The 26,478-nt window shown below is 38.5% G+C and overlaps 1 protein-coding gene across 4 annotated transcripts in view; it reads right to left on the bottom strand.

The window, feature by feature from the left end:
* The window catches only part of TFEC (transcription factor EC), a 71,474-nt gene that overhangs the window by 30,882 nt on the left and 14,114 nt on the right, over window positions 1-26,478 (bottom strand). For 3 of the 4 annotated variants that reach the window (XM_054813001.1, XM_054813002.1, XM_054813003.1), the window contains exons 2-3: window positions 9,117-9,368; window positions 6,763-6,858 (exon numbers count right to left, since the gene is read on the bottom strand). In XM_054813001.1, the coding sequence (XP_054668976.1) occupies window positions 6,763-6,858; window positions 9,117-9,197 (177 nt within the window). In that variant the 5' untranslated portion in view covers window positions 9,198-9,368. Of the gene's footprint in view, window positions 1-243; window positions 312-6,762; window positions 6,859-9,116; window positions 9,369-26,478 lie in introns of those variants that run through there. The other variant, XM_054813004.1, reaches the window with a different exon arrangement.

Genomic DNA, 26,478 nt, shown 5'->3' with positions numbered 1-26,478 from the left:
ATCCATTTCAGCCTCAAACTACTATATTGTGTGACATACTGAAAACAAACCTTCATCTGGCATCTGTATGACATTCAAAACAGCAGTGGCAGTGGCAGCAAAAGACACCTCCAGCTGCAGGAAACAGGCCTGAGGAGTTCTCAGTTTGTGCATTTCATTGTTAGTTCTCTGCAACTGAAAGACACAATTTCCTATCTAGCACCTCTGTACTATTGAAGAAAGACAAAAAAAATATTTGCTCACCAGTTTCATTTTTGAGGAGTCTATTATTTCCTCAATAGCTACCGACTGTTCTTTCTCCTTCATTTTTCTTTTTCGTTAAACTTGGAAACTATACCAGGGAGTGCTAGACAGAAGTTTATATACTGAGGTGAACTTTGATTCTTCCTTGGACTTTAAGACTAATCTAGTGTAGAATGTGATTGACAAAGCATTTTCATTGATGTTATGCAGCCTTTTCAAGTTACCCAACCTAAGCAAATGAGGTTGTTAATGTTTACTCTGGCCCTTTCTCTAAAATGGTTTTGAACTTTAGCAGATTTTATAAACTTACAAAGGTTGCCAAATGACATCGGTATTCACTAAATAAAAAATACTCATGATTATGCAGCAGGGGGCTGCCTAGATCAGCAATACTATGTGCACCTCTAATGGAAACCTGGTCTTACTTCATGACTGAATAATCACAGCAATTATTGAATAAAATGCTTTGGAGGATACATACTTGAATTTCTTTTTTCTGTATGATTTCTGGGAATGGGACAAACAGCAGTTTTCGTAATCCATCCAGATGGTAACCATCAGTGTTTGACAAATAATTAATACAAATACAAATTATTAATGTCATGATGAGAAAGTGTGACCTCAAAGACCTTGTAATAGCAGTGAGATTTCGCAGACAGACTGCACTGTGCTTTTATCGATAAATAGTGTCTCCATAAAATCAAATACAGAGTTAACAGATCTAATCAGAACTTTATACCAGCTGTAGTTAACAGAATCATAAAAATTAAAGAAGGAAAACATCTATCCTGTCCTGGTTTAACCTCTAGTCCATGCCTGTACAACACAAGATTTTTTCAAATGCCGAAGGAGCTGACCAAAGACCAGTGAGCCACAGGGCAACTGAGAATTTTCCCCATAAGCTGTTTTCCTGCAAGAGTGACAGAAGTGGAGCAATCCCAATGGAATTGATTCCCAAGTGGACTGGAAGCAGACTGTAGCTCCCAATCTTAGTGAAATAGCGCGCTGTGAATGTATGAAATGAAGTCATGCAAGTGGAGCGAAGCCCCGCAGGAACCTTCCAGAGGCGACCCACTGCAAGGCAATGCCTTTGCACGGCACTCCCCACGCTGCTGCCGTTCCCCACAGCCGGCTGGCCCATCGGCTCAGCCCTGACATCTAACAGGTAGCACACCCCCACCTTTCTGCATGCCCAGCTGCTTTTCCTTCCCTTCTCTGCTAGTGATTCCTCTCTCTCCCAGTCTTTACACCCAGCCCGTTAAAGAGGCCTTTTAATGATTTCACTAGAGGCCCCTTTATCTTACAAATAGCCACTTGAGTCCTTGGAGAGTGAGCAAAGCAGATGTGAAAGCCAAGAAGAATCTATCTACACCTTCCCTTGTTGCAGTGCTGGGCAACGTGGAGCTCCTTAGCATGCAGAGGAAAAGAGCGGCTGTCTTGGATTCAGAGTTGTATGGAGATGGCCCAGCAAATGAACAAACCACGACAGGTAGTTCATTCTTTCTTTCTACCCTTATTCAAAACCAGAACTACCAGACAAGCCAGATCTGTGCTGTTCTGTTTCTTCCTACACCACCCAGAAGAGAGACGACTAGCAATGGGATCTGTGGGATCTGCTGCCCCTTAGCTGTTGCTTCTAATCATAACAAATAATAATAGATTATTATCCAATGTAATGTTTTAATGTTATGTAATTATGATCAGATTATCTAATAATTAAACCAAGTTTCAACTGGGGTGCAGTATTATTTCATTAAAATGGCAAAACCAACAATAACTTCTTTTTTTTTAATTCTTCTTTTCCCAGCATATAAATACTACATGCATCAAGTCAGATTCAAAGAAGGACTGATGAAATTAGGTTAGATTCCCAGACAGACAAAGTTTCCAACAACAGATTCATTGTTTATGACAGCTCTAAATCTCTGAGGTGATGTGAACTTCAGAGCACCAATGACACCATAATGATTTCAGTATGCAGTTAGAGCTGGAGCCATTGACTGAATTAATGCTGTTTCAAATCTTTAAGTATTTCTTTCCTTTAAAGGAAAGAACAATTTTGGAAAATATTTTGCAGATTTTTTTTTTAAATAACTTGTTTTAACAGCTATTTGTTCCAGCTTTGTCTAGGACTACCAAAGTTATTCTATTCCCTAAGTGAGAATAATTCTTCAGACCATGCTTATGGTGCATTTATCCATATATATAATAATAAAATTTGTCCTTTCTGTTGGTTAGAAGCCATTGCTTTCAGGAAACATTCCTGCTGGCAATCTCATTCAGGGGAATAATTAAAGAAAACATTTCTTAAATATTATGAATAAATCAACATAGAAATGTTTTTTTCTTGGCTCTATTTACTACCGGATATGGTAAAAAAAATCAGTGAAAAGGTTTTCCATGGAGAAGCTTTCCATTTTCTCCCAAGCAATCCAAAAGGAACTGCTCTATTTTGTTTAATCATTTAACACCTACTGCTCCAGCAAGAGTGAGCCCACCTGATTCTACAGAACACCAGTTAGGCCACTGCGGGGGATTTTTTGAAGTCCATTACGGCAGTTCTCTGCCCCAAGCACTACCCTGCACTACTCCTTAGCTCTCACCACCAATCATCTAATTGCTACAGAGCCTCTCTTCCTGGGCTTCTTCAAGAATACTTCTGAAAGCTCTTGATTTCTTCTGCACCAGAATTAAAGACAACTTAGAATTCTTGGCAATATTCACAAAATTAAATATTTTCCAGCCTGTCCCACCCAGCATAGTGCAAGAAAAGCCTGTGCCCTTGCAGAACATTAATATCCTCTCATTTTATTCTCATTCCAAACCAGTCAATCTTCTAATGTTTTCGATGTAAGTTTTAGTGGACTGCATGTCAAGTAGAGGACATTATCCCTGTAGCTGTACAGTGATTATCTGGCTACAGCAGTTCTTTCTGAATGAAAGTACTGGTAAAATGCCAAATGTTTTCACAGAAATCACTGTTGTGCTTGCTAAATTACTGGGTTTTCTGGCGAGTCTCAGGGCTGTATACATACAATAGCAAAATAAAACAATATTTAGTAACAAGTAGAGGTTCACTAGGTCACACACTGTCAAATCCAACCCTGACAAGCACAGACATCCTATTTTTTAACTCTGCTCTTTCCTGGCTCTCTTCACTGTGACTAATACTCTCCACATCTCCCTTGATACAGCATGTTTCTTAAACTTCCCTTTTTCAGATATTAAAAGGAATGTAGACCATAGCTTTTTAGAACTTGCCCTAAAATTTTGATGATGGTGTCTTATATGCTTCACATTAACAGACCTACACATCTACATTTCCTATGTTCTGAGCGTTTGGAAGTTAATAAACTTTAAATTCTCTACAGAATGTTGAATAAACTGTGAGGATTTTGAATAAGAATGAAAGTCTGACAAAAATGAAAAATGTTTAATTTTCAAATGTCTGTCACTACATCTGACATACATAACATTGTTTATCTCATACTCACTCAAATACTCTTTGTTTCATTTTTTAAATGATTCCTATAAGATCAGGAGGAAACCTATCACTTCTAGTACGATACTCAGAGAAGTGGATTTCTTACAATATAGATAAACATGTCGCAGTCTGTTAATAAAGAGTTTCATAAGACTAAATTATTATGACAAGGAAAACTGACTTTAAATTGGTATCATCTTCAAGTTTTTCTTATTAAATCCTACCTTCTCCTTGGTGAACAAACATTTTCATCAAGTGATAGTTTATCAGAATAGTTATTATTTGATTTCAGCTATGTTTTCTGGACAAAGATATAACTGAGTTTACAAATACTTTCAGAAGAATCAAAACCTGTTGCATATAGGGAGGACCTAGTCTTACATTTTAACTCAACTTCTAAAAAATAATTATAAAAAGTAAGTTTCTGCCATTAGGGTACTGTTAAGAGCAATAGAAACACAGCCAGAGAATTCCCTACTTTGAGCAATTCTTAAGTTGCCACCTAAAACCAGAGTTTTATAAAATTATGAATTTGGGGCCAAACACAATAAAAGTCAGACAATCCACTCTTCAGAAGCTTTAATAATTTTAATGAGAGATGGAGGGTTGTTCTTGTTTTCACTTCTCTGATTCTACTAATACATGACTGTAATTCATTAATTCAGGGTCAGACAATGAGCCTCTGAGCAATTATTCACATGAGTGGTCTCATAGAATTCAATGTCCTCATTTAATGTGCCATTAAAATGGTACATGGGTGCATCTAACTAAAGCAAACATTAATTCACTGCAACACACAAGAGGCAGCACTGCAGTCTCTAATCTCAGCCACTATCTATTGAGAAAAATGAGAAAAGAAAATGGCTTCTTGAATTTGGCTTGTTGAAGAACAGATTTTGCTGAAATACCCCCAAGCCTTATACCATATTCATAAAACCAGGAGACTCACATTTTTTCAGAATTTTAGAGAGATTACTTTGCACAGTTAGCACAAATTCAAGACAATGCCAAGAAGGGAAAAATCTAGGATGCAACCCTAAAAATATATAAGCATTACATTGCAGAAGTGTAAGGAGGGAGCAAACACCGAATCAGCCAGGCACGTGGGCAACTCAGCCTCACTTGTGATCTCACTTACTCTGTGTTGATGGCAGGCACAATAGCCAGGCACCTTGTGCAGAAGTACATAACAAGTACTATGAAACTCTGCTTAAGTACAGCACAACCCCAGTTCCTGTTCTCAGGGGAAATTAGATGTTCTCTCATTCCTTATCATGTCTCCTAGTCCAACACTGTTGCAATATATACATTTTTAACTCAGATAAACAAAATGTCATTACGTTTAACATGATGATGAAAAATTGGATCTAAAGAAGATATTTTCTACTACCTCTCTGTCTTTATTGAACAGCTTATGACCAAAATTTTGCAGGCAGGTTTAGGATGTTGCCTGAAAGATGCCATAAAACCCTGAGTCACCAGCTAAATGCCTGAAACCACCTCCATCTGCCCATTTCTTGCATATATTTTTGGACTACACATTGCCAAAGAGAAGACAGAAGAGGCGAAGACACTGCTTGGTTGCTTCCATACTGGCGCAGTTTGCATGCCTTGTTGAAGGCAGGCTTCATTTTGCCATAATACTGCACAGAGAGATTTGGAAATACACGCTATTCCCTGGCTTATCTAGCAGCCCGGTGATTTCCAGCACAAACAAAAACCTAAATAGCATTACCTGGCCCACAGGCATTGCAGGAATCTCAAATCTTTGCAAGTAAGATACCAGCTAGGCCTAAAAGTCACTGCATATTTCCTTGCTTGTCAAGAATAGTGTATTCAATACATTTTAGAGAGATATGTCCTTCATGGCTGAAGATAAAGGCTAATGAGTCTGGAATTAGCATAGATTAACATCATCCAGTTTTAAAAGGTGTTGAGGGAGTGTGAGTCTAATCCAAAACCCAGAATTCATGCCTCTCATCGCCATCCCACGGTACCACACCTGAAAGGATCCTCCCCTGCCTCATGTTAATTTGAGCCAAAATATTAATTCACTCCCCAGGGAGCATTTCTTTGCTATGTTCTGTACGGAGATATGTATAAATCAGACTGACTGTATTAGTTCTGTAGCTGGCATGCAAATGCCAGGTATTCATGGAACTATTAGTTGCCGTTAGTACTGGGCTGTGTAGTGGGCAACACAGAGGCATAGAGATCTTATCTCCAAATGTATTTTTGTAGCCAGTGATGTTCTGTAGTCAGAAAAAGATGTTCCTCCAGTGGGTGATTAAGAGCGAGCACCTAACTCTGTATTCTGAAATGAACTTTGTAGACTGTCAAAGCCTGTGAAAATCCTTCTGCCTTCACCAGAGGGAAGTTTCTCTTTATCAGAACCCATTTTAAGGCCCTGAGGACAAAATCTGTGGAAAAAGGTTCCCTGGATAAATCAGAGTTGAGAAAACAAAGACCATCCCTTCTATAAAGTGTGTTGCATTACAGTTATCGATAGATGTTATTTTCACAAATAATACTTTATGCGTTGTTGTGTCCAGAAAAGGCCCACCCTTCCTCTTCAATTGTGTAACATATATGGAAGTCAAGAAATAGAGCCCACTCTTGCTTCAGTATAAGACACTGGAGAAACTACTGTACTTTAGAAACTGTCACATGGGGAAGCTTTTACTTTTTTTAGATGAAGTAGGAGGATCTTTAAGCAAGGTTTTAAAAGGCCTTCTGGGGTCTAGATACTCCTCAAATCCATAGTCCTGCATGGAAATTACCTCCAATGGGTTATGCACCGGAGCTGGTGCTGGGCTAGAACTGCAGAAGCTATTCAGACCACTTAAAACATCTGTGTTTCACCATACTGGAACCCTTCCCTGTAATATTTGTTGACAAAAAGACAAGCAACTGAAGAGAAAGGAGAATAATCCACTGATAGTACTGCTTTGGCTTCTGAAATGTGAGGTGTGCTTGAATCACTCAATGAAATTCTCTATTATAAACAGCAAGACAAAATTCCGCAAAATACTTACAGTTCTTTGCATTAGTAGAGGAGTTTCAGAACAACCTATCCCTTCATCATTAAAACTTGATTCCATATTGATTATGTCTTCAATCACCTCTTCCATCTGATAAAATAATATTTGAAGACCAATCATTACAAATAATAATAGAAAAAATGTTATTCTGAAAATACAGAGGAAATTATCTTGAGCACTTATTACATCAATAAAACTGAATTTCAGAAGTTCACATCTTAAACTTCAAATAATTCAAGCACTTTTACACAATATTAATATTTTTTACTTCTTGTGAAAACAGTTTTTGTGGTTTAGCAAGTTACTTCTTTCCTCCCAAACACCAGCCCATTCCCCTTTTTTAACCCCTTATTGCAACACCGAGATCAGATGACAGGACTGTAACTGATCTGTCACCTTCATCAAATGTCTCATATCCACAGTGTATTGTTGCATTGGTGCAGGAAGGCTGAAAGGAACCTGTGGTTCTGCAAGAGCGTGAGTCATGCAAGATTTGGTGTTATACGCTGCTCTCGAGATTCAGGAGGCAGAGGTTTGCGTTGGGTTTGGCAGTACACTGGCTACTTCTCCAGACAGCCTTCTGGTCCCACTTTTGTTCTAATGTGAATCAAAACTACTGAAGCAGATGGAATAGCTAATTAATTACTTGGGATGAAACAGTGAATATTTTGCAGACATATAAACATATCTAGATTTGGACAAGGTACAGTATGAGTTTTCAATTATCATTTTGGTCTGGTTTGGTTCACAAAATAACTTTGGGAAAGACCCCATGATGAACCTGCCACTGTTAACTCTGCCATCTGCAGGAGCAGTTGACTCGCACTCTGAGGCTTTTCAAACAGCTCTTGGGAGTTGTCTGAAGGGCTGTAGCTGAAGGAAATGTAAAGGGACCTATGCAACGAAAGTATCGCACAGGCCAGGGACCTTTCAGCACAGACTTTTAGGCCACATGGCCCAGCACAGCTCATACGTGTACTCCTCTCCCTTTCTAAAAACCAGACGTGCTTCCCAGGAGCTGTACCCAGACTTATCTAGGAAAGTGCTGTCAGGGCCAAAAGGATGCCAGGAAATGCCAGCACTTAGACAGTATGAATGACTACAGTTCACTGCACCAACCTGTGTGTTGGCTCTGTATTATTTACTAATACAAAGTAATTACACTGATCCACAGGGCACACCCACACGAGGAAATTACACGTTACCAGTCATCTCCCTGAGGCTCTGGGATGGGATTATTCAAATCATGGGAATGATGCCTGCAAGGATTTGGCCAGTGCCAGCTATCACTCTCCCGGCCATCCCCTGGCACAGCTCAGGACCGTGGTTTACAAGCAGCCATGGTGCTCTCCAGGACAGAGAGTGGTACAAGAGTGGGCACCGATTTGTTTCTGGTCAGGTACCCAAAGTACCCTGAGAACAGTTCCAGTACACTGCACTTGCCAGCACAGAGGTGACCAGAAAGGCCATCTAAAATAATCTTTGCAGTCTAGCGGCTCCAGTAATCCATAAACCTGACATAAAATGTCAGTTGTCGATGCAGAAGGAATGGAGGAGCCCCAGATGAGCTCTCCAAGAAGTGTCGGGTTTATTTTTTTCAGTTCCCTCACACTTAGCTGCATAACATCCAAACGCTCAAATGGGTCACAATGTGTTTGTAAGATTCTTCTGTTCTGTTAAAGCCCAAGACACGATACAGCATCTCCATTTCGCATTTCTGTAGGAACTCTCCTTTTATCTAATAAGCAGTCTCTTTTGAAATCTATTGAAGTATTAAAGGCCATAATGATCTACATCTCACACTGGCTGAGAATCTGACATTGTATAATACCTGCACCTCTATTAAAATCGATGGAGGCACTAAAGTTAGCATATCTGTGCCAATTTACCCAAGATAACTCATATATAAATATATCAGCTAACTGAAAAATGAATGAGCGATTCTTTCAGTTACATCTTTAAGGTAATCAGTATTTAACTTTGTTATGCAGCTAGGATAATACTTTTAGACAGAAATAACTCTCATCTGGAAAAAAAAAGTTTTGCATTGCAAAGTACATATTCAAAAACGTACAGCAATATATGACGCATAGATAAAAAGATGCAACGGTACATTTTAACTGACACTAATTTAGAAGCCTGATCATGCAATAAGCTATTCACAGGCATTCAAGGGAATCACCCACGTAATGCAAAAGGATTCAGGGAGCAAGCGCTGCAGCCGAAGGCCCCGTGAAAGTAAAGAACGTCGTCTCTTGCCCGCTACCGATGCAAGTTGGGTCATGTAACGCATTTGTAGAAGTATGCAAAGCGCATTTCCCCATTCCCTTTCACCAGCCCTGCCTTACCGCATTTTCGTGTTCGCCTCCAAGGGCCAGCAGCTTGGTAACGGGGCTTTCTGGTGTGCCAATGTCGCTGACAGGAGGCATGTGTCCGTTTCGCAAAACGGAGGCCACTCCCGCAGGCTGGATTGTGTGGGAGTGGGACAGGGAGAGCGTCTGGCTGGACAGCTTGGTATCGAGGGTCAGGTACTGCTTCACCTGGTGCCTCTGGCTTTGCTGTATGTGGTATCTAGACTGATTTTCCAAGTGTGTTTGTACCTGGGAAGGAATGGAAATAATTACTAAAGTTTCAAGTTACTGGTACCAGTATTTGCCCATAGGTTCACTTAAAACACCTTCAAAACAATAGATTCAGCTTTAATAACACTGGGATTGGACTATAATTAATGTTAAATCTTTTTTTTTCATTTTTGCGCTCTTACACTTTTCTTATTTGTGTACTATTTTCCCCTAACCCAGCTGAATAAACCTTCTGAACAATTATCAAAGAAAAATAGAATTAGAAAAGATAAACATGATCCTGAGAAAAGACCAGAAATATGCCACACATTTTTCTCTTCTCATTTAAGAATGATGTCTGTTGAAATCATTACCATCAAATCTACAAGCATATATGTACTCTAAAATTAATATCACAGTCTATTTACTTTTTTGTACTTGAAAGTGTAAATAAATGTATCAAGAAAAACATAATCCCACCAACTTCAAGTAATATGAACAGCAGCAGGCACTCACTCATACCTAACTCCACATTTGGCTCACCTTGTAATAAGTACAGTCGGTTAAATGAGGCATTGCTGCACTTTTGCAAAAAACCCCCAAACAACAAAATAAAGAGTCCAAGCGACAGTCCTGGATGACTGTTTACTATCCTCAAACTGCACAGTCTTCTTGAAGCACCCCTTGAAGACAGATCACTTTTTGAGTTGGTAGGACTTTATAAGCGGAGTGGTCATGCCAAAATGCTTAATTGAGTAAGACTTTGGGCCATCCTTTGATTACAGAGATTGACAGTTGCTGCTTCAAACAGCTCCCATTTCAGATCAATGTCACATTCCTGCAATTTAACTACCAGAGGAGCACTGCATACACAAACCTTACTGTCATTTCAGCCCTGTGGCTTTCTTCTCTTCCTATGGCATGACTGGTCACAAATTTCTTGTAATAAATTTTTCTCAAGTGGCCTCTGAGTAAGCATGATTAATATTTGTTAAGTAATAGCAAGACTTGCTTTGCAGCCCTTTTTTCTCAAAAAAAAAAAAAAAAAATTCAGTCATTTAAACAAACTTCTTTTTAATTCCCCTAACATACATAAGCGGAGATAAATAGCCCGTAAAAGGGGTTTGCATTTAAATTAGCTATATTTTTGTACAATATTGCAGTACCTACTTTATTTTTAATCATATTATGGTGGCATGTCTAGAATTATTTTAATTATGTTTCTTTAAACTAATTTTCTAGTCATATAAAAAAGATTAAGCCATGTAGTAATGAATATAATATTAATTATTTTGATGTAAGCCTTAAAGCTATTAAGTAATATTCCATTAAAATATTGATATAAAATCTTAAATACGCTGTTTAGATTTTCCCCTGTTTTATGTTAGGAAGGCATGCATACCATGTAAGGTTTTAAAAACGACATGTGTATTTAAGTCTGTGTACTTAAATCATGATATTACTTGTCTTAACCGAGATCTTTGTGCTAGTTTTAGAAAGTGTATAATGTACTCTTAATTTAAGCTGTGATTTCTCATGTGTAAGGATACATGTAAAACCATTCCAAATTATTCAGATTATTATGCATCTGTTCACTCCTGCAGCTTCAGTAAGACTTAAGATCATATTGAATGTAAGTCACTCAAGCTGTTTCTTAAATTAGAATCCAAACACAAAATCTGCTGCATGCCAGTTTAACAAGAGTATCGATCCTGGGTGAAATGCACTGTGCTGAGGGAAAGAAAATATGTCCCGTTGTATGGCCAGAGCAGGGGTTTTCTGTGCACCCTTGTTTGCTGCTGCTGTTTCAGAAGCACTCACGGACACTTCGTGCTTGTGCTGGACTCTAGGGTCACTGAATGAATCCACGCAAAGTGACCACTACCCAGACCCTTGCACTGCCTAAACTGATGAAGATCTTTCCAGCATCGCAGAGCGCTGCAATCAACAGCTTTGAGGGCACAGCTTCTTCGCATGGCACAAATGGGAGCGGGCTCAATGCATAGGCTACAAATGCATCTACTGCATTTCAGTCCAGCTACCTTTTTCTCTTAAATTAAGCTGATGATTGCTCCGTAATAAGCAATAAATTGTTGTCTTCTTAGAAATTCTACAGGCCTACCTGAAGCATGAAATCCAGAATATCAAATATATTCAAATAAAATGGGAAACATAAGAAGTTTGCAGTGTCTGAAGTCTACACTACCTTGTTTTAAAGTTTGGTTTTATTAAGGAATTTTAATAAGGAAGTGAGTTCTGCCACGAGAAGATTGCTAAAAAGTCAATGGCTTGCTTTTTGCTTTCTCTGGACCCCAGACTGCTAGTGGCAGACTGAAACCTCTGTGCAGCCCCATTTCCTCGTGAACCGCCACAGCACCATCCCACCGGGGTGGGGGGAGGATCTGTGTTAGACAATCAGCTAACTGCTGACTAAGTAAAAAATCAAGTTTATTGGGAGTGTTTATTTTGTATGATATTCTCTCAGGGCTTAAATCCTGTCAGCACTGTCCTGAACTTCCACAAACAGGAAAAGAATTTAAAGATTCTCAGATGGGATCTGCTGCTATGGTTTTGCAAATGTCTCCATCCCCTTTACTGTGCCAGTTGCAGTCATTATAAAGCAGAACCGTTGGGGTTAAAAAGGGATTTATGTCCTGATTTTCAAAAAGTACCTGAAGTTGCAATCCCTGATCATCTTTATATATCTAAATAAGTCTTAGAAGTCAATGCTAATAACAAGAAGTAAAGCACTGTTGAAAGTCAAGCCACTGGGCAAAGAGAAAGCAGAGCTGGCCTCTTATTTTTATAATCATACTCTTAGTGTATAATAAACGAGGAAAAAAAGTCACACTATGCCAAAGGAATACTAAGATCGCAAAATCAAGCACTCAAAAATTAGAAATGACAGTTAAAACTGCCCATGTAACGTGTGAAATAAGAACAGAAACTCAAAACTTCTTAGTAATTTTATGAAACCTGGTAGTCAAGTGTCAAATACCAACTATGATCAGTTTATTCTCCACTGGGATGCTGGATGACTTTTATTATCTTATATCAGTATTATTAAGCTCAGTTTAGGTTTTCTGAACATTTTAGATTCAATAAACTCTTTTAAATAACTATTGCTGTAATTACAAACATTAAACATTAACTTGATTTTGAGATTCTTTTTAATGATGTAAAAAGAGTGGCTAAGCACTGGCACAGGTTGCCCAGAGAGGTTCTGAAATCTCCATCCTTGGAGATTTTCAAAACTTGACTGAACAAGACCCTGAACATCTGAGAAAGCAAAAGATATCTAGAAATAGCCAGGGAAATTGGAATTGGTAGTCTCAATATTGAAACTCTGGATAATCATTATTAAGTCTGGGAAAAATAATGGTATCGGGTTAGGGGTTCAGTGAAATAAACACAAAAAGCAAAATAACTGGAAGATTACTCCTACACATAAGTGATCTCAGAAGAAAAACAGCACAGAGCAGCATGCACTTAGCTGCTTAGAGACCTTGACCATATGCATGTCTTAGATCCACTAAATAAGGTCCTTCCACAGAAAATTGAAAAAAAACAAGTTTTTTCAGAGTAGAAGCACCCTTATTTTGCCCAATAATCCCAGTGTGGTATCCTCCAGCAGTGTTGGGAGACTAATTTTCTAATTCCTCATCTTTTAAGGAGTTCCTATAAACTATGAGAACATTTTATCAGAGACTATGTGAAATTTTAAAGTGAGGGTATATGAATCTCTCCATTCTAGGAATCCTCCCATATATAAAACCATTAAAGCTTCTTTGGAGCAAGGACCTGTAATGATGCTGCTGACACACCCTTTATTGCCACAACAGTCTGAATATAGGGGTACCTTCTTTTTTTCCTTCTGTCTGGGTCAATGAATATTTAATCATTTGTTTAAAGCAGAACAGCTTTAAAGGAAGACCCTGAGATGGTTTTCAGGGTAGAGCATAAAAGAAGCTGGCAGCTCTGTGGAATCTGGGTTCTCATCTCTGACACGAATTAAGCAGTGTGGTCTGATAAAGCATATCTTCTAGCTCTCAGCAGACCATTTTCTATTTAAATGTCTCTCTGCCTTCCTATTTTTTTTTGTGAAATGGATGAGCTTGCTCATTGACACACCTGATTTCTGGGAATCCCTAACAGAAATAGGCACCCAGTGACCACCTGACAACCCAGATCCTGACTCAGACAATCCTCAGACACAGCCCAGGACTTAGTGTTGTCCTACTGGCACATCTGCTATAGCTCTCGGTATAGTCAGTGACCTGACCCTTCCTACCGGCTGCTCCTGAATTTATACAGGCTCTTTTGACTATTGTATGTGCAAGGTATAACAAGGTGATGAATTTGTGCAGATGAAGTGCTGGTTCTCCTCCCAGGCATTCTCTTGCAGCGGCTGTGGCCATGTACTTTAAATGTTAATTATTTCAGATTATTTGAGGAGTGAAGGACAGCATAAAGTTCAGCAGTAGATAGATTATCCACTCCCTCTCAGGCAGTGCTTTTGTCTATTATCTGGTTTTTCTAATCATGGTGAAATTAAAGCCTATTCAGAACCAGAAACATCAAGCATGCAGAGACCCAGAAGCAGCCAGCCCAAATTCAAATATTATAATTCCACCAGAACAAAGCTAGAATAGAATGAACATTTTGAGATGGATTTTGTAATCCATAAAAATCCCAACGCACATATAACTGACTGTACCTATTTCTATTTTATATCTCACTGACAAGCCAGTTCCGAGAACAAGAATATTGATAGCCTTTCAGAATTACAGATGCATATTCAAACTTCTTCAATTGCTCTTTCTAATTTAAGCACACATCATCATGTTGTAAAACTGCGGTAGATTTGTGTAACATCTTTTCTCACATTCACACTAATTTTACTTTCATTTCTAATACATTGCACAATGGCATAGCTAGGCCTTCAGTAGTTTATTTGCATAAACTATTTTACTTCCACATTTGCTGATGAGATTTTTGTTCCATTAGTAGAAGAATACCTAGCATGCCAAAAGTAAGAAAGAGGGCATGTTTAAGGGACCTAAAGGAGGCATGAACAATGTCAATTATATTCCAGTAAGTAGCAGTGCTACATCTTGTATTGGTATTCTACTAAGGGCAAGCAGGTGATACCTGTACTCCCAGACTGCTTAGCCTAACATCAGTCCTGGGAGGAATAATAGGAAAACTGAAAAGAGATTCAATTAATAAATTATTAAAAGATAGGAATATAATTAATGCTAGTCAACATAGTTCTGTGCAAAATAAGCCTTGTCAAACACATCTACTTCTGTTCTTTGATGAGATTTCAAGTTAGGTTGCCAAAGGTAACGATGTAGGTATAATACACTTCAACTTTTGTGTGCCTTTTGACTTAGTATCATTCAATATTCTAATTAAAAATATAGCACTACACAATATCAATAAAGCATGTTTTAACTGGATTAAGAATTGGCTAACAAACATGCATAAGAAAGTAATCAGCAAAGGCCTGGCATCAGAATGAGGGGCTCTTCAGTCTTGTACTACTCAACATTTCCATCAGTGATTTGGGACTAATGAAAAATAAAACTGACTAAAAGGAATAAATATTTTTTAAAGTACTGGTTCCACTGAAAGAAAATATGGTCCCAGGCAGCCAAATACAGATCTACATATGCTGGAGGAAGAAATGAAGGATGCAACAATGGGGAAAACTGAATGGAGAAAACACCGGAAGCAATGAGTCTGTAAAGAATTTGGGGTTGTAACAAACCAGCAACTCAGCAGGAGTGTCCAGGTGATGCTATGGCAAGGAAGGGAAGATGGCATAAAGGAAGTAGTGAATAGGAGCCTGGCTTTACTCTGCTTTTATTTATGGCTCAGGAGAGGAATCCTAAAAATATTTCTACCCTAAACATTTTAAAAACATGGTTGAAAAGATGGAATGTGTGCAGAAAAGAAATATGGAAGTAACTGAAGACCGAGAAAAGGGTGTTTCAATGAAAGTTTAAAGAGACTCAGCTATGTTCCTGCTGTCAAATTGAAATTTGTGAAATTTGTGGGAGATGCTGAATGCAACAGGGTCTTTCAGTTAGCCCAGAAAGCATGGCAAGAGCCACTGGCCACAAGCTGATGTTAGGCAAGTTCATATCGGAAATTATGTGAATAAACAGTGAAATATTCAAAAGGAAATGCTCTAACTGCTGTTTTCCTCAAACTAAGGGTCAATGACTTTCTGGAAGAGGTGCATTAGCCAAATACAAGATATACTTTTATCAAACACATTTTTGGACTCAAAACTGAGTACTAGGATAATAACTAAATGAAATACAAAAGCCTGTGATTTTAGAGGAATTAGAATGGGTGGTCTAATAGCCCTTTCTGTGTTTAAATTTTATGGATTTTTGGATCTGAGAACTGGCTATTATAAGAGCAACTTTTTCTTTGATGAAAATTCACTCTGAATTTAATAAATGTTTAAATCTCTGTTACAAAATAATATGCTTAAATATGGTCATAGTATACTGGACAGAACTCAGTAGACTTCATTACATTGTGTCATTTATGCTGGACGTTAATGTCTTCCAGTGTTTTTAATAGCTTTTGAAGTAAAATTTTTCACCCTGATGGGATCACATCATTTATCTTTAGTCCTGAACACAACACCTCTCTGAAACTGTTTGAGTTATGGGGCTTCATGTTCTTTTCAGCCACTGTACCAGAAAATAAGCATCTAATTATGAACTTTTTTAATTATTAAAATGTTCTGTAAGTACCCAAAAAGTCAAATTCCATTTTAAGATAAGAAACACAGTCACAACACAGATTATTTTAGCTTTATTTCTGAGGACTTTCAAACAGATTTTAAGGGTTAGGAAAAAAAACATTTTTAGTGATGAAATAACCCTTTTTAACTTCTATTACAAATGAACATTAGTTGTTTGTTTGTCTGGCTCTTTCTATTCAACTTTTTGAGAAAATTATATTTGTGAAATTGTTTCATAATAAAATGAAATTTCAATTTAACTTAGCAATTATACACTTCTGTTCTATCTTAAAAACTATCACCAAATAATGTAGCTGTTCACTTTAATGTTTAGTTTATAAGAGCATGTGTGATTATGTCAATTAATTACTTAAGCTAAACAAAGCAGTTAATTTTTAAATGTGAATATTTTTCTTATTGGAACTTTGATCTGAATAGATGAGACCTTCTCCATTAATATGCATGAAGAGAGAACACAAAGCAAAAGACATCCAGTCTGGCAACTCACAGCTGTGTTTAGTTGATGCCTCACAGTAGCTTTCAAGTTAAGAAAAAATTCTCATGTGACTCTAATGCACTATTTTTCATCTTATTTAACCTTTGACATCATATTCATCAGGAATTTGTGCATGTTCTTTCAAGGGTGAAGAGACTGAAGAAGAAACATTTTAACGTTCTTTTTGACAAAGGCCATGTCTTCAACAATGACTACTGCTTCTGTGTTTTGGTATTTCAATGTCTAAAAATAGCTGATAATTATAAATGTGGGGTAGAATGGGGGCAATCGGAAATTCTCCGTCATACTGCCAACCATTGTGAAAAGCAAGAGGAATGTGGGAGCAAAGGCACTGCAGAACAGACTTTGCAGAAACCAGTGCTGGGTAAGGAAACTTTCTCTGCTCAGCATAGGCAGCAGAACAACATTCCTCTCAGGGAGAGAAAGGGAGCAGGGCTCTCCGGGTTGTGGTTGTTAGAGGCTAAATCTTACAGCTAGCCATTTCCTGTCAAATCCCCGTGCAGACGCCGGGATTTTGATAGCATTTCCCCATTGTGGCATTCTCTAGCACTCACCGAGCATTGATGGGGTTCAGTCCTTTCAGGTATTCCTCTGTGCTAACCTCCTTGTGCAATCAGAAATGAGTTGGGGGAAGCCAACTACCTGCACTGAGCAGCTACAGAGACGTTATCAAAGCAAGCACTTCCATTTGCGCCGGTACACCTGAGACACTCTTGGCTTCTTAATTGAACTCCTGCAGTTAAGATACACACGGCTCTGATGGCTCCTTATCCATCACCAGCTTGACTTCTGAAGAAAGGATCCCTAAGGTCTTAAGGCCAGCTTGTCATGTTTGAAAATAACAATGAGACTCGATGACTTTGTGGGCTTCGCTGGCAGAAAAGACTCAAGTTTTTAACATTGCACTATAAAAACAGTCCATAAAGTTAAGCAAAGCAAACTACAGGAAGCTTTTTCACAAAAAAAAATCCCTTTGCTTTAAATTAGAATTTAAGCTGAAAATCTAAACTGTGAATAAAACCAAGCACTACAGTTAATAGGCCACACAAGCATAACGATGGACCACAATCAAATTATGAAACCTGGGCTAATATCCTTACTTTCACTCTGCACAGTGACCCTGTCCATGATCTCATTGATTCATGAGATCTGTGAATATAATAAAGCTTTACTGTTCCAGTTCCTCTTTATTGTTTGTGTTATTAGAGGACAGCGAATGTGACTCTTGCATTTGAAGAGAAACGTTTTGTACGGCTATCTATGTTTAAAGACCTTGGTCCCGATACCTTTACTTAACTACTTGTCTCTATCTCCAGAAGTCATTCAAATGAGGTCAGCTAATAAACGTTATTAAAAGGAGAAGAGGGTATCTGACACGCATTCAAGGAAAATCAGTTTTTCATATGGAAAGTACAATCATCTGGGATTTACTTAAAAATCATCTGATTTTTAAGTTCAAAAGGTTTAGTGATTTTGGTAAAAGCCACTGGTTTTGCCTATTTCTAATGTGAAAGATTCATGACTGTACGCCAAGGGAAACTGTATGGAAAGGGAACTACATCAACTTCCTCAAAAAAGTGAAACCCATTGGTTGAAAAGCACGATCAGTTTGTTAAAAGTGGTAACAACTTCACCACCAGATGACAGCACTGCTTATTACTAACCCCTTTTTGTGTGATTCAGTCCTCCCTCATTTTGAAAACAAACTGTGCCGAGGTATGCAGTCCCCAGCCCATGCACTGCAAGAACGGAGGAAACAAAGACGGTGGCATAAGGCGGTTTGGTGGGGTAGTCACATCAGGGAGGCTAATCTGTTGGACAAGTTATTTTAAGTCTGTGAAGGGTTATAGCTTCTGTAAAGACACTGACAAAACCAACTTCAGCCTAAGAAATGTGCTTTCTATTCCTTTCCTCAGTCTCAGAATGATAAAGAGGGCAAGGGGGGAAGCTTTCAAAGTAGGCATCTTAGGTTCAGCTTCACAACAAGATTTTTTTGTGAAATCAAGGCAGTAACATCATTTTGAGCCAGCTTAGTATCTGGCCACAAAGTGTTCTTTCATACAAGGGGAGCAGATTGGGTTAGCTGACAGCAGTAGGTGACGTTTCCATCAAAACCAGGAATGGCACATCAAGGATAGCTATATGAGAGAAAAAGTAACAAAAAAAATATTTCGTATCAGTTGTTGAGAGCTTTTTTTAAATCCACCCGGTCCATTTTGTGTTCAAATATGTTTTGTGGCTGTAAGTGGTAATGAGTCTGAGCATGTTCATGCTCCAGGTTGCTGTTGGCATGCTGTTCATGGGGCAAACATTACTTTCAGTACTTGAACACAGGCTACAAATCAGTATATTCTTTCAGCAATACACTTCCACTTATGTTCTGAGAGTAGTAACAGTGGATTTAGGGTGTAGTAATTATGTGGTCCTTGAAATATTTTAATAATTTCATAGGTTTTATGTTTGTTATTATTCTTACAAATAAGAGTTAAATAAAGAGCCTGTTAGTGAAAAAACCCTAATATTACCAGAAATTATAATGAATATAAAATTTTACTTAAAGCTGTATAATTTATTTTGAGGAGTCTTTTCAGAACTATAGTTTTGCATGGTTGAGTCTGAAAAGATGCTTTTCAGCCTAACACCAATGAATAAAGAGAAGGGAAGTCGAGAATTCATTCAGAGAACACTTAAAGAGTGCAAGGCTCCAAACACTTATGTTTTGCTGTGCTCTGCAGTTGACTGGAAATCTCACAAAAATAGCATAATTGGTACTTTCAGTACTGAACTGTGCAAACAGTCTTGCCTTTTCACATGTATTTAAACTAATCTTAGTTCACAACATGTTCCATTCAGCAGTAACTCAATTAGCAAAAAAAAAAAAGTTAAGATATTAATACCATTTCTAATGTACAGATCAAAATTCAGTTCCTTTCATAATTGCTTAAATTCTGAAATCAGCCTTTAAAAACCTTTAGAACAAAAACTGCTGTAAAAACACCATAAACAGAATGAAAAGGAAGCCTACAAGAAACAAGTGCATGTCCTTCAGTGATAAAGTTGTATTTTACAGCATTTACATTTCAATTCAGGTACAACAAATATTTGTGCACTTAGTAGACACTACAGAATAGGAGCTGGAGGAGTGATATTAGGGTAAGCTCAAACTACTCAACAGTTTTCAGCCAATATCGACTAAATAAAACCATGTTAATTAACAAAAGATGATTGATTTTACTGGGATTAATCAAGAGAAACTCCCACTTAGTTTAAATGAGAGTTCTATGTGAATATGGAATTAAAGATTACTACTGGTTAAGTCATTATTAAGAGCATTAATTATAAGCTGTATGGTACAGAACAAGTCTTTCAAATGCAATGGTCCTAATGTGGAAAGGAATGTACAAGTTAAAAATAAGTTGTTAGAATTGCCTAGAAAAATGATTGGCTTACCTCTGCATCTGTGTGAAATCTTTCAGCCCCCCAAATTATTTTTTTTTTACTTAAAAGTAAGAATATTTAATAATGATAATAGTATTTTAAAGAGCCTTCAGTATATTGGCACAGAACTTTCAGCAGGAAAACATGTCAAACACTAAGATTTAGTAAGTGAGTTTACTGGTATTAACAAATTTATTTCATTATCAAATGAATTAATTAACATTTATCAGCATCATCAGTAGGCCATGTTATGGAAAGAAGGGAGACGGTAGTCTCTTTGGTTTGCCTTAAGAATGTGGCAGATAAAACTGTGATTCTGTCACAAATGCAAAATAAAGCAAGAACCGATTAGCCTGATGTTCATCACACAGTTAAAGTGCAGAAACATTGGTTTGCCAGCATAGTTACCTACCGGCAGTGGCTGGATTCCTATCAGTTTTATCACCTTTACAAAACAGCATCGCCCCAGAGCCCAGATACCCAAACACAGCAGGGCAAACAAGAAAAGAGTAGTACAAATCTGGCCATGAATAATGTATGTCGCTGTTTGTGTATATCCAGTTGGTTTGAGGGAGAGAAAGGAGAAGTGGTTCATAAGGGTATTTCTTTAACTCTGGCTGGAATTTCAGTTAAAGAAGAAGAAATGATACAGCACTTTTAAGGAAAGAAACTTCCTATCCGTGTCTTAAATGCATTATTAACTGAAGAGAGGATGCTGAAAGAAATCCATAGCATAATAGTATGGCCATGTCAGCAGTTTTCTTCAATCGTTTTGTCAGTCTGTCATCATTGTTGCCATTCAAAAAGCCACAATGCCTAAACAGAGGCAGAACTCTTCTATTACAGTCTTATATTAATTATATTATATTATATTATATATTATTATTATTATAACATAGAATGAGCTAATTATCTTTAACATCAAACACTATGGTTATTCTCAACCCAGTTCACAGTCCCAGTTTATTCATCAGAGTTTCAAAGTAGTTTAACAACATAATTCCCTGAGATTTACTTGGGCTCATCACCTTTTCCTTAGCTGTATGCAGAGCACACATGTAAGACGGTTACATTTTGGTAACACCCTTATTTTTCTCAGTCAAGTCCAGATTTTATCCTTATGTTGGTGGCCCTCAGGACCATCCCACTGAATTAACGGATGCATAAACGCTTACCAGAGTGGGGAAGGATTTCTTACAGAATACTGACAGAAAGGACAGCATAGGTAAACGTGGCCTCAGACCGTAGCTGTGCTGGTCTCTGAGCTGTATTTGCCTTGTCCCTCCTTCATTGACCACAGCTGCATGAGCGCACAGCTCACTGTCATAGTCGGGATGGTCTCTATAATGGGCAAGGCTTTCCTTCCCTAAAGATTACAAAATCCCACTACTTGAAGTGCAGAATTCCTGCTGTCCCTCCCCACAGCTGGATATCCAGCAGAAGAATTTAGCTTGTCACGTTAATCCGCGAGTCTCTAGCCCACCTGAATTTAACCCACATTTTCAATTCCTGAAGTAAGATTTTCATGTCGACTACTAAAGTTTTGTTTTCACTTCCAAAGGTACACTTTACATTATTGCAGTTTTTCTGTCTTCAAAAACATTTATAGTGCAGTTGAAATATATATTTGACAAGGGAAGTGAAAAGGTCCTTTTCAATTACATCACCAAACCCCTTTTCTCCTGCACAAAAGTTCTCCATAAACCTTGAATGAGAAGCTAAGCATAGCAGTATCAGCAGAGAATACTCAAGTTACCTCAGATATGCAGATGGCATTATCCTCCTATTTGCTAGAAAACTTTGAGCAATGTCTCTCAAAGGTAGCGGGAAGAGCAGGAAATGCTGACTCAGGATGAACAGGCGTAAAATGAGAACTGGGTTTAATATGATTATGAAAGAGGATAACACTATGACTAAGAAAAATCAGAAAAGTTAGACCAACTGGCTAGATTGGGCTGATAATGTAAGTAGAAAAAAATAGGGCTTGATAAAAGCTGTCAGAAGACTGAGCAATGGAAAGAACATTAATTTCAGTTTCTACTTAGAAGGTATTTTGAGTATCCCTGTATTCCTAGACAAAATACTTGAAAGCAAAAGTAAAGCCCTTCACCAAGAAAATAAGGAGAATAAAACTGTGAAAGAAAACAAAGATTAATCTGTTATCATAATGAAAACTAAACAACTTTAAAAGAAGAAAGGAAAACCAAGATAAGGCAATTACACAAGTTGAGAAGTAGACAAAACAAAAAGAACAAGAGAATGTTGGAACATAATAATAATAAGAAGAAATTTAGACCCTATTCCAGTTTTCTAGGGGATAGTTTACTTAGGTGCCAAGTCTAAAACTGGCTCTGGCAGTAAGCAGCACGAAGCAGTGCTGCCATAATAAACATAAAGGATTAGAGTTCCCACTTTGGCACAAGAAAATGTCCTGAGTGGTTATGTAGAAGAAATGTTTAACCATTAAACAAAACAAAGAAATAGAACATGTACAACATAAAAACAAGCTTGGATACAGAAAAACCTGGTGTTACACCTGAAGCTGAAGAGACCACAGGAGTGTGTCAGCCACAAAACCCCTTGCCAGCGTGGGCTGGGGATCATACAGAAGACTACCAGCAAAACAAGAAACACTGCTAATCCCCACCAGGCTTTTGATCATCTTATGGATCAAAAGTAGACCTGGTTGGGGTTTTTTTGTTGCTAGGGTTTTCTTCAAGTTGACAAACTTTGGCCCAGACAGTGAATAAGCAGGCACATAATTTAAAGCTCTAACTGCTTCATTAGAGCAAATCCCAGTCTATCCTCCCTCACAGACAAGAAGGCAGTACCAGCAGGACAGTTTAGAGGATGTACACAGAAACTCATTTGAAATGGATTTTATGTCAAAGTGTGTAATGTGTGTGTCCACTGTGCAAAAGCTGCCATGGATGGGAGGGCAAAGGTGTCTCATGGAAGAGCACCCCTAGGCGACAGCTAATTTGGTTATTAAACATATTTCAAATACTGAGAAGTGAGGGACTAGGGGATTTTTTTTTTCCCCTGAGGATTCAGTAAAAGCCATAGAAAACTCCATAGTAAACATCTCTTCTCCCAATCCCAGTATACAATCTCAATTTCAGTGTACCAGGTGTCCAGTAGTCCTAGCATTTAGACTTCAATAATAAGAAGTGTGTGTTACAAGAGAGATGAGCATGGCTATTGGCTTCCTAAAGCTACCTCTAAAGCCCACCATCTGGGGGATCTGATACAAGATGCTCTGCGATTCTCTTGATGTGCCATACATAGAAAAAAGTCTTTGCATAGAAGCAAGACAAGTTAAAATGATTCATGCTACCAGTGACTGCTGTACAGTAAAATTCTAAGTCTTTTTACTGTAGGCTTCAGATCTGGAGAACATCTCTGAAGAAAATGTGTGGAGAGTAAGAAAAAGAGAAAGGCTGGTAAGAAGGTGAAAACAGAGGATTACAGCAAGTGGCCTGCACAGCAGTAGGAAATAGAAGTCTACATATAAGCCTTCATATATAGATATCATTCACACTCTGACTGATGGCCTAAATTCCAGATTCTGTTTTACAGCTGCACAGTAAAATCAACCAGTATTAAAACAGAGTATAGAGAGTATTGCAGACTAGAAAAAAAAGGGACCTTTCAGGTTTGTGACCTTCTCTACTAGTTAGCAATTGAAGTCGAAGGCCATGTCTCCATCCTCCCAAGTCCAAACTCAATAGCTTTAACAGCATAGGGAAGACAGAAGGTGGATGCAAAAGCAGTAGTTGATGAGGTAGGATGAAGAAACAAATGTGTTTAACAAACATTAATTCCCAAGAATCATTTGGTTCCTTCCATTCTTCTGTTTCTCTAGAACTTTTTGTTGTTGTGTAGTTGGTTGACCCTTGCTGAACGCCAGATGCCCCCCAAAGCTGCTCTGTCACTGCCCTCCTCAGCTGGGCAGGGGAGAGCAAATATAACGAAAGGCTCATGGGTCAAGATAAGGACAGGGAGAGATCACTCACCAGTTACCGTCATGGGCAGAACAGACTCAACTCGGGGAGATTAGTTTAATTTATTACCAATCAAATCAGAGTGGGATAATGAGAAATAAAACCAAATCTTAAAAACACCTCCCCTCACCCATCCCTTCTTCCTGGGCTGAACTTCACTCCCGATTTCCCTCCCTCCTCCCCCCAGCAGCACAGGGGGACGGGGAATGGGGGTTGGGGTCAGTTCATCACACGTTGTCTCTGCTGCTCCTTCCTCCTCAGAGGGAGAACTCCTCACACTCTTCCCCTGCTTCAGTGTGGGGTCCCTCTCACAGGAGACAGTCCTCCACCAACTTCTCCAACATGAATCCTTCCCATGGGCTGCAGTTCTTCACCAACTGCTCCAGCATGGGTCCCCCATGGGGTCACAAGTCCTGCCAGCAAACCTGCTCTGGCATGTGCTCCTCTCTCCATGGGTTCGCAGGTCCTGCCAGGAGCCTGCTCCAGTGTGGTCTTCTCACGGGGCCACAGCCTCCTTTGGGCATCCATCCACTCCAGCGCGGGGTCCTCCATGGGTTGCAGGTGGATATCTGCTCCACCATTAACCTCCATGGGCTGCAGGAGGACAGCCTGCCTCACCATGGTCTTCTCCAGGGGCTTTCAGGGGAGTCTCTGCTCTGGCACCTGGAGCACCTCCTGCCCCTCCTTCTGCACTGACCTTGGTGTCTGCAGTTGTTCCTCTCACATCCTCTCATTCCTCTCTCTGGCTGCAATTGCTTCTGGTGCCTTTTCCCCCCCTTCTTAAATACGTTATCCCAGAGGCACTACCACCATCGCTGATGGGCTTGGCCTTGGCCAGCGGTGGGTCCATCTTGGAGCCGGCTGGCATTGGCTCTGTCGGACATGGGGGAAGCTTCTAGTAGCTTCTCACAGAAGTCACCTCTGTAGCCCCACAACTACTAAAACACAGACCTAATACAAGTTGCATGGGTTTTGATTCCACAATGAAATAGTTTTTTATTTAACCTACTTACTTCCAATTCCCAAATTTCATGTTAGCTAATTAGGAGCTTACTTCGTCTCTACCTACTTCCATCTTTTTGGGAGTGGGGGGATTGTTTGGTTTTGTTTAATCACTGCTTATTGCTTTATCCTTGCTAATACGTTTCTAGGCCCTGATCCTACAACTACCTACACTTTTCTCATTTTATCCTACCAAGGGCTTTTACTGATTTCAGGGGAATACTCATATATACAATTGTTTGTAGGACTGAAGCTTTAAGAGGTAACTGTCAAGGGCATCCTGCAGTAGTGAGCTGTGAAACAAGTCCTTAAGAAGTGTACCACTTTTCGGTTGTGCCACAAATAAATAATATTTTATGCCTATTTACATTACTGAGAATTGATCATAAAAACCTTTTAAAAGGACTTGCAATTTTCAGTTTAAAACTATAATGTATTATGAGATCTCATCTTCTGCTCTTGAAAACAGTAAAAATTTTGACTAGCCAAAGGACATATATGTCTTGGAAGAAGCAAGGTGACAAGCTGGCATTTCTTGGCTTCAGTTAACATTCTTTAATCACCAGACCATGTTGTGGCTCCACTACACTGGTTTCTTCCTGAATGCAGCAAAACAGTCATGCCATTCATAGGAAAATCATTCTTTCCACAACACTTGCCAGTATTTTAAATTGCAGTGGATTGGCACTCAGGAGTTCTGTGTATTCAGTCCCTGCCCTTACTACATTTTCCCTATATGACCTGAAGCAAAATATTTTTATCTATTTTCCTTGATAAATGTGAATAATAATATTTATTTATCACTATTATTATATCTATTTCATTTTGGAATATCTTTGGGGCAAGAATTATTTCAGTCCTATTGGGACAATGGCAACTTCTCTTCACTAGGACCCTTAGTTGAAACATCTCCTCTTCTTCTTCTTCTTCTTCTTCTTCTTCTTCTTCTTCTTCTTCTACTACTACTACTACTACTACTACTAATAATAATAATAATAATAATAATAATCCCTTTCCTATTCTCAGTAAAAAAAAAGACTAAGCAATTTTATTTTTAAGATATATGTCTTTGAAGCTAAATATAAAAATTCAGTATTTTGTATGCTAACCAATTAATACTTTTTAGTAGACTGATAGTTTATGGATGAGACTAGACATGCAAATCTTACCAGCATAAGATTTATTCTCCCAGAGTTCCTATAACAGCCTATTAAGAAATAAGTTGTTGCATCACAAAAAAAAATTCACTGCAGCCTAAGTTGGTTTTTGGTTGGGTTTTTCTGGTTTTGTGTTTTTGTGGGGGGTTTTTTTTGTTTGTTTTAACTGGAGAAATATGTTTGCTCTAACACATTTGCAATCTAAACACCCATGCAGGTTACTTTTTAATCTATATGGGCCTGATGACAGTATATAAAAGTCTGG

This window comes from Grus americana, chromosome 1, assembly GCF_028858705.1.
Source record: "Grus americana isolate bGruAme1 chromosome 1, bGruAme1.mat, whole genome shotgun sequence".
NCBI lineage: Eukaryota > Metazoa > Chordata > Aves > Gruiformes > Gruidae > Grus > Grus americana.
This window is presented reverse-complemented; position numbering and strand designations above follow the sequence as displayed.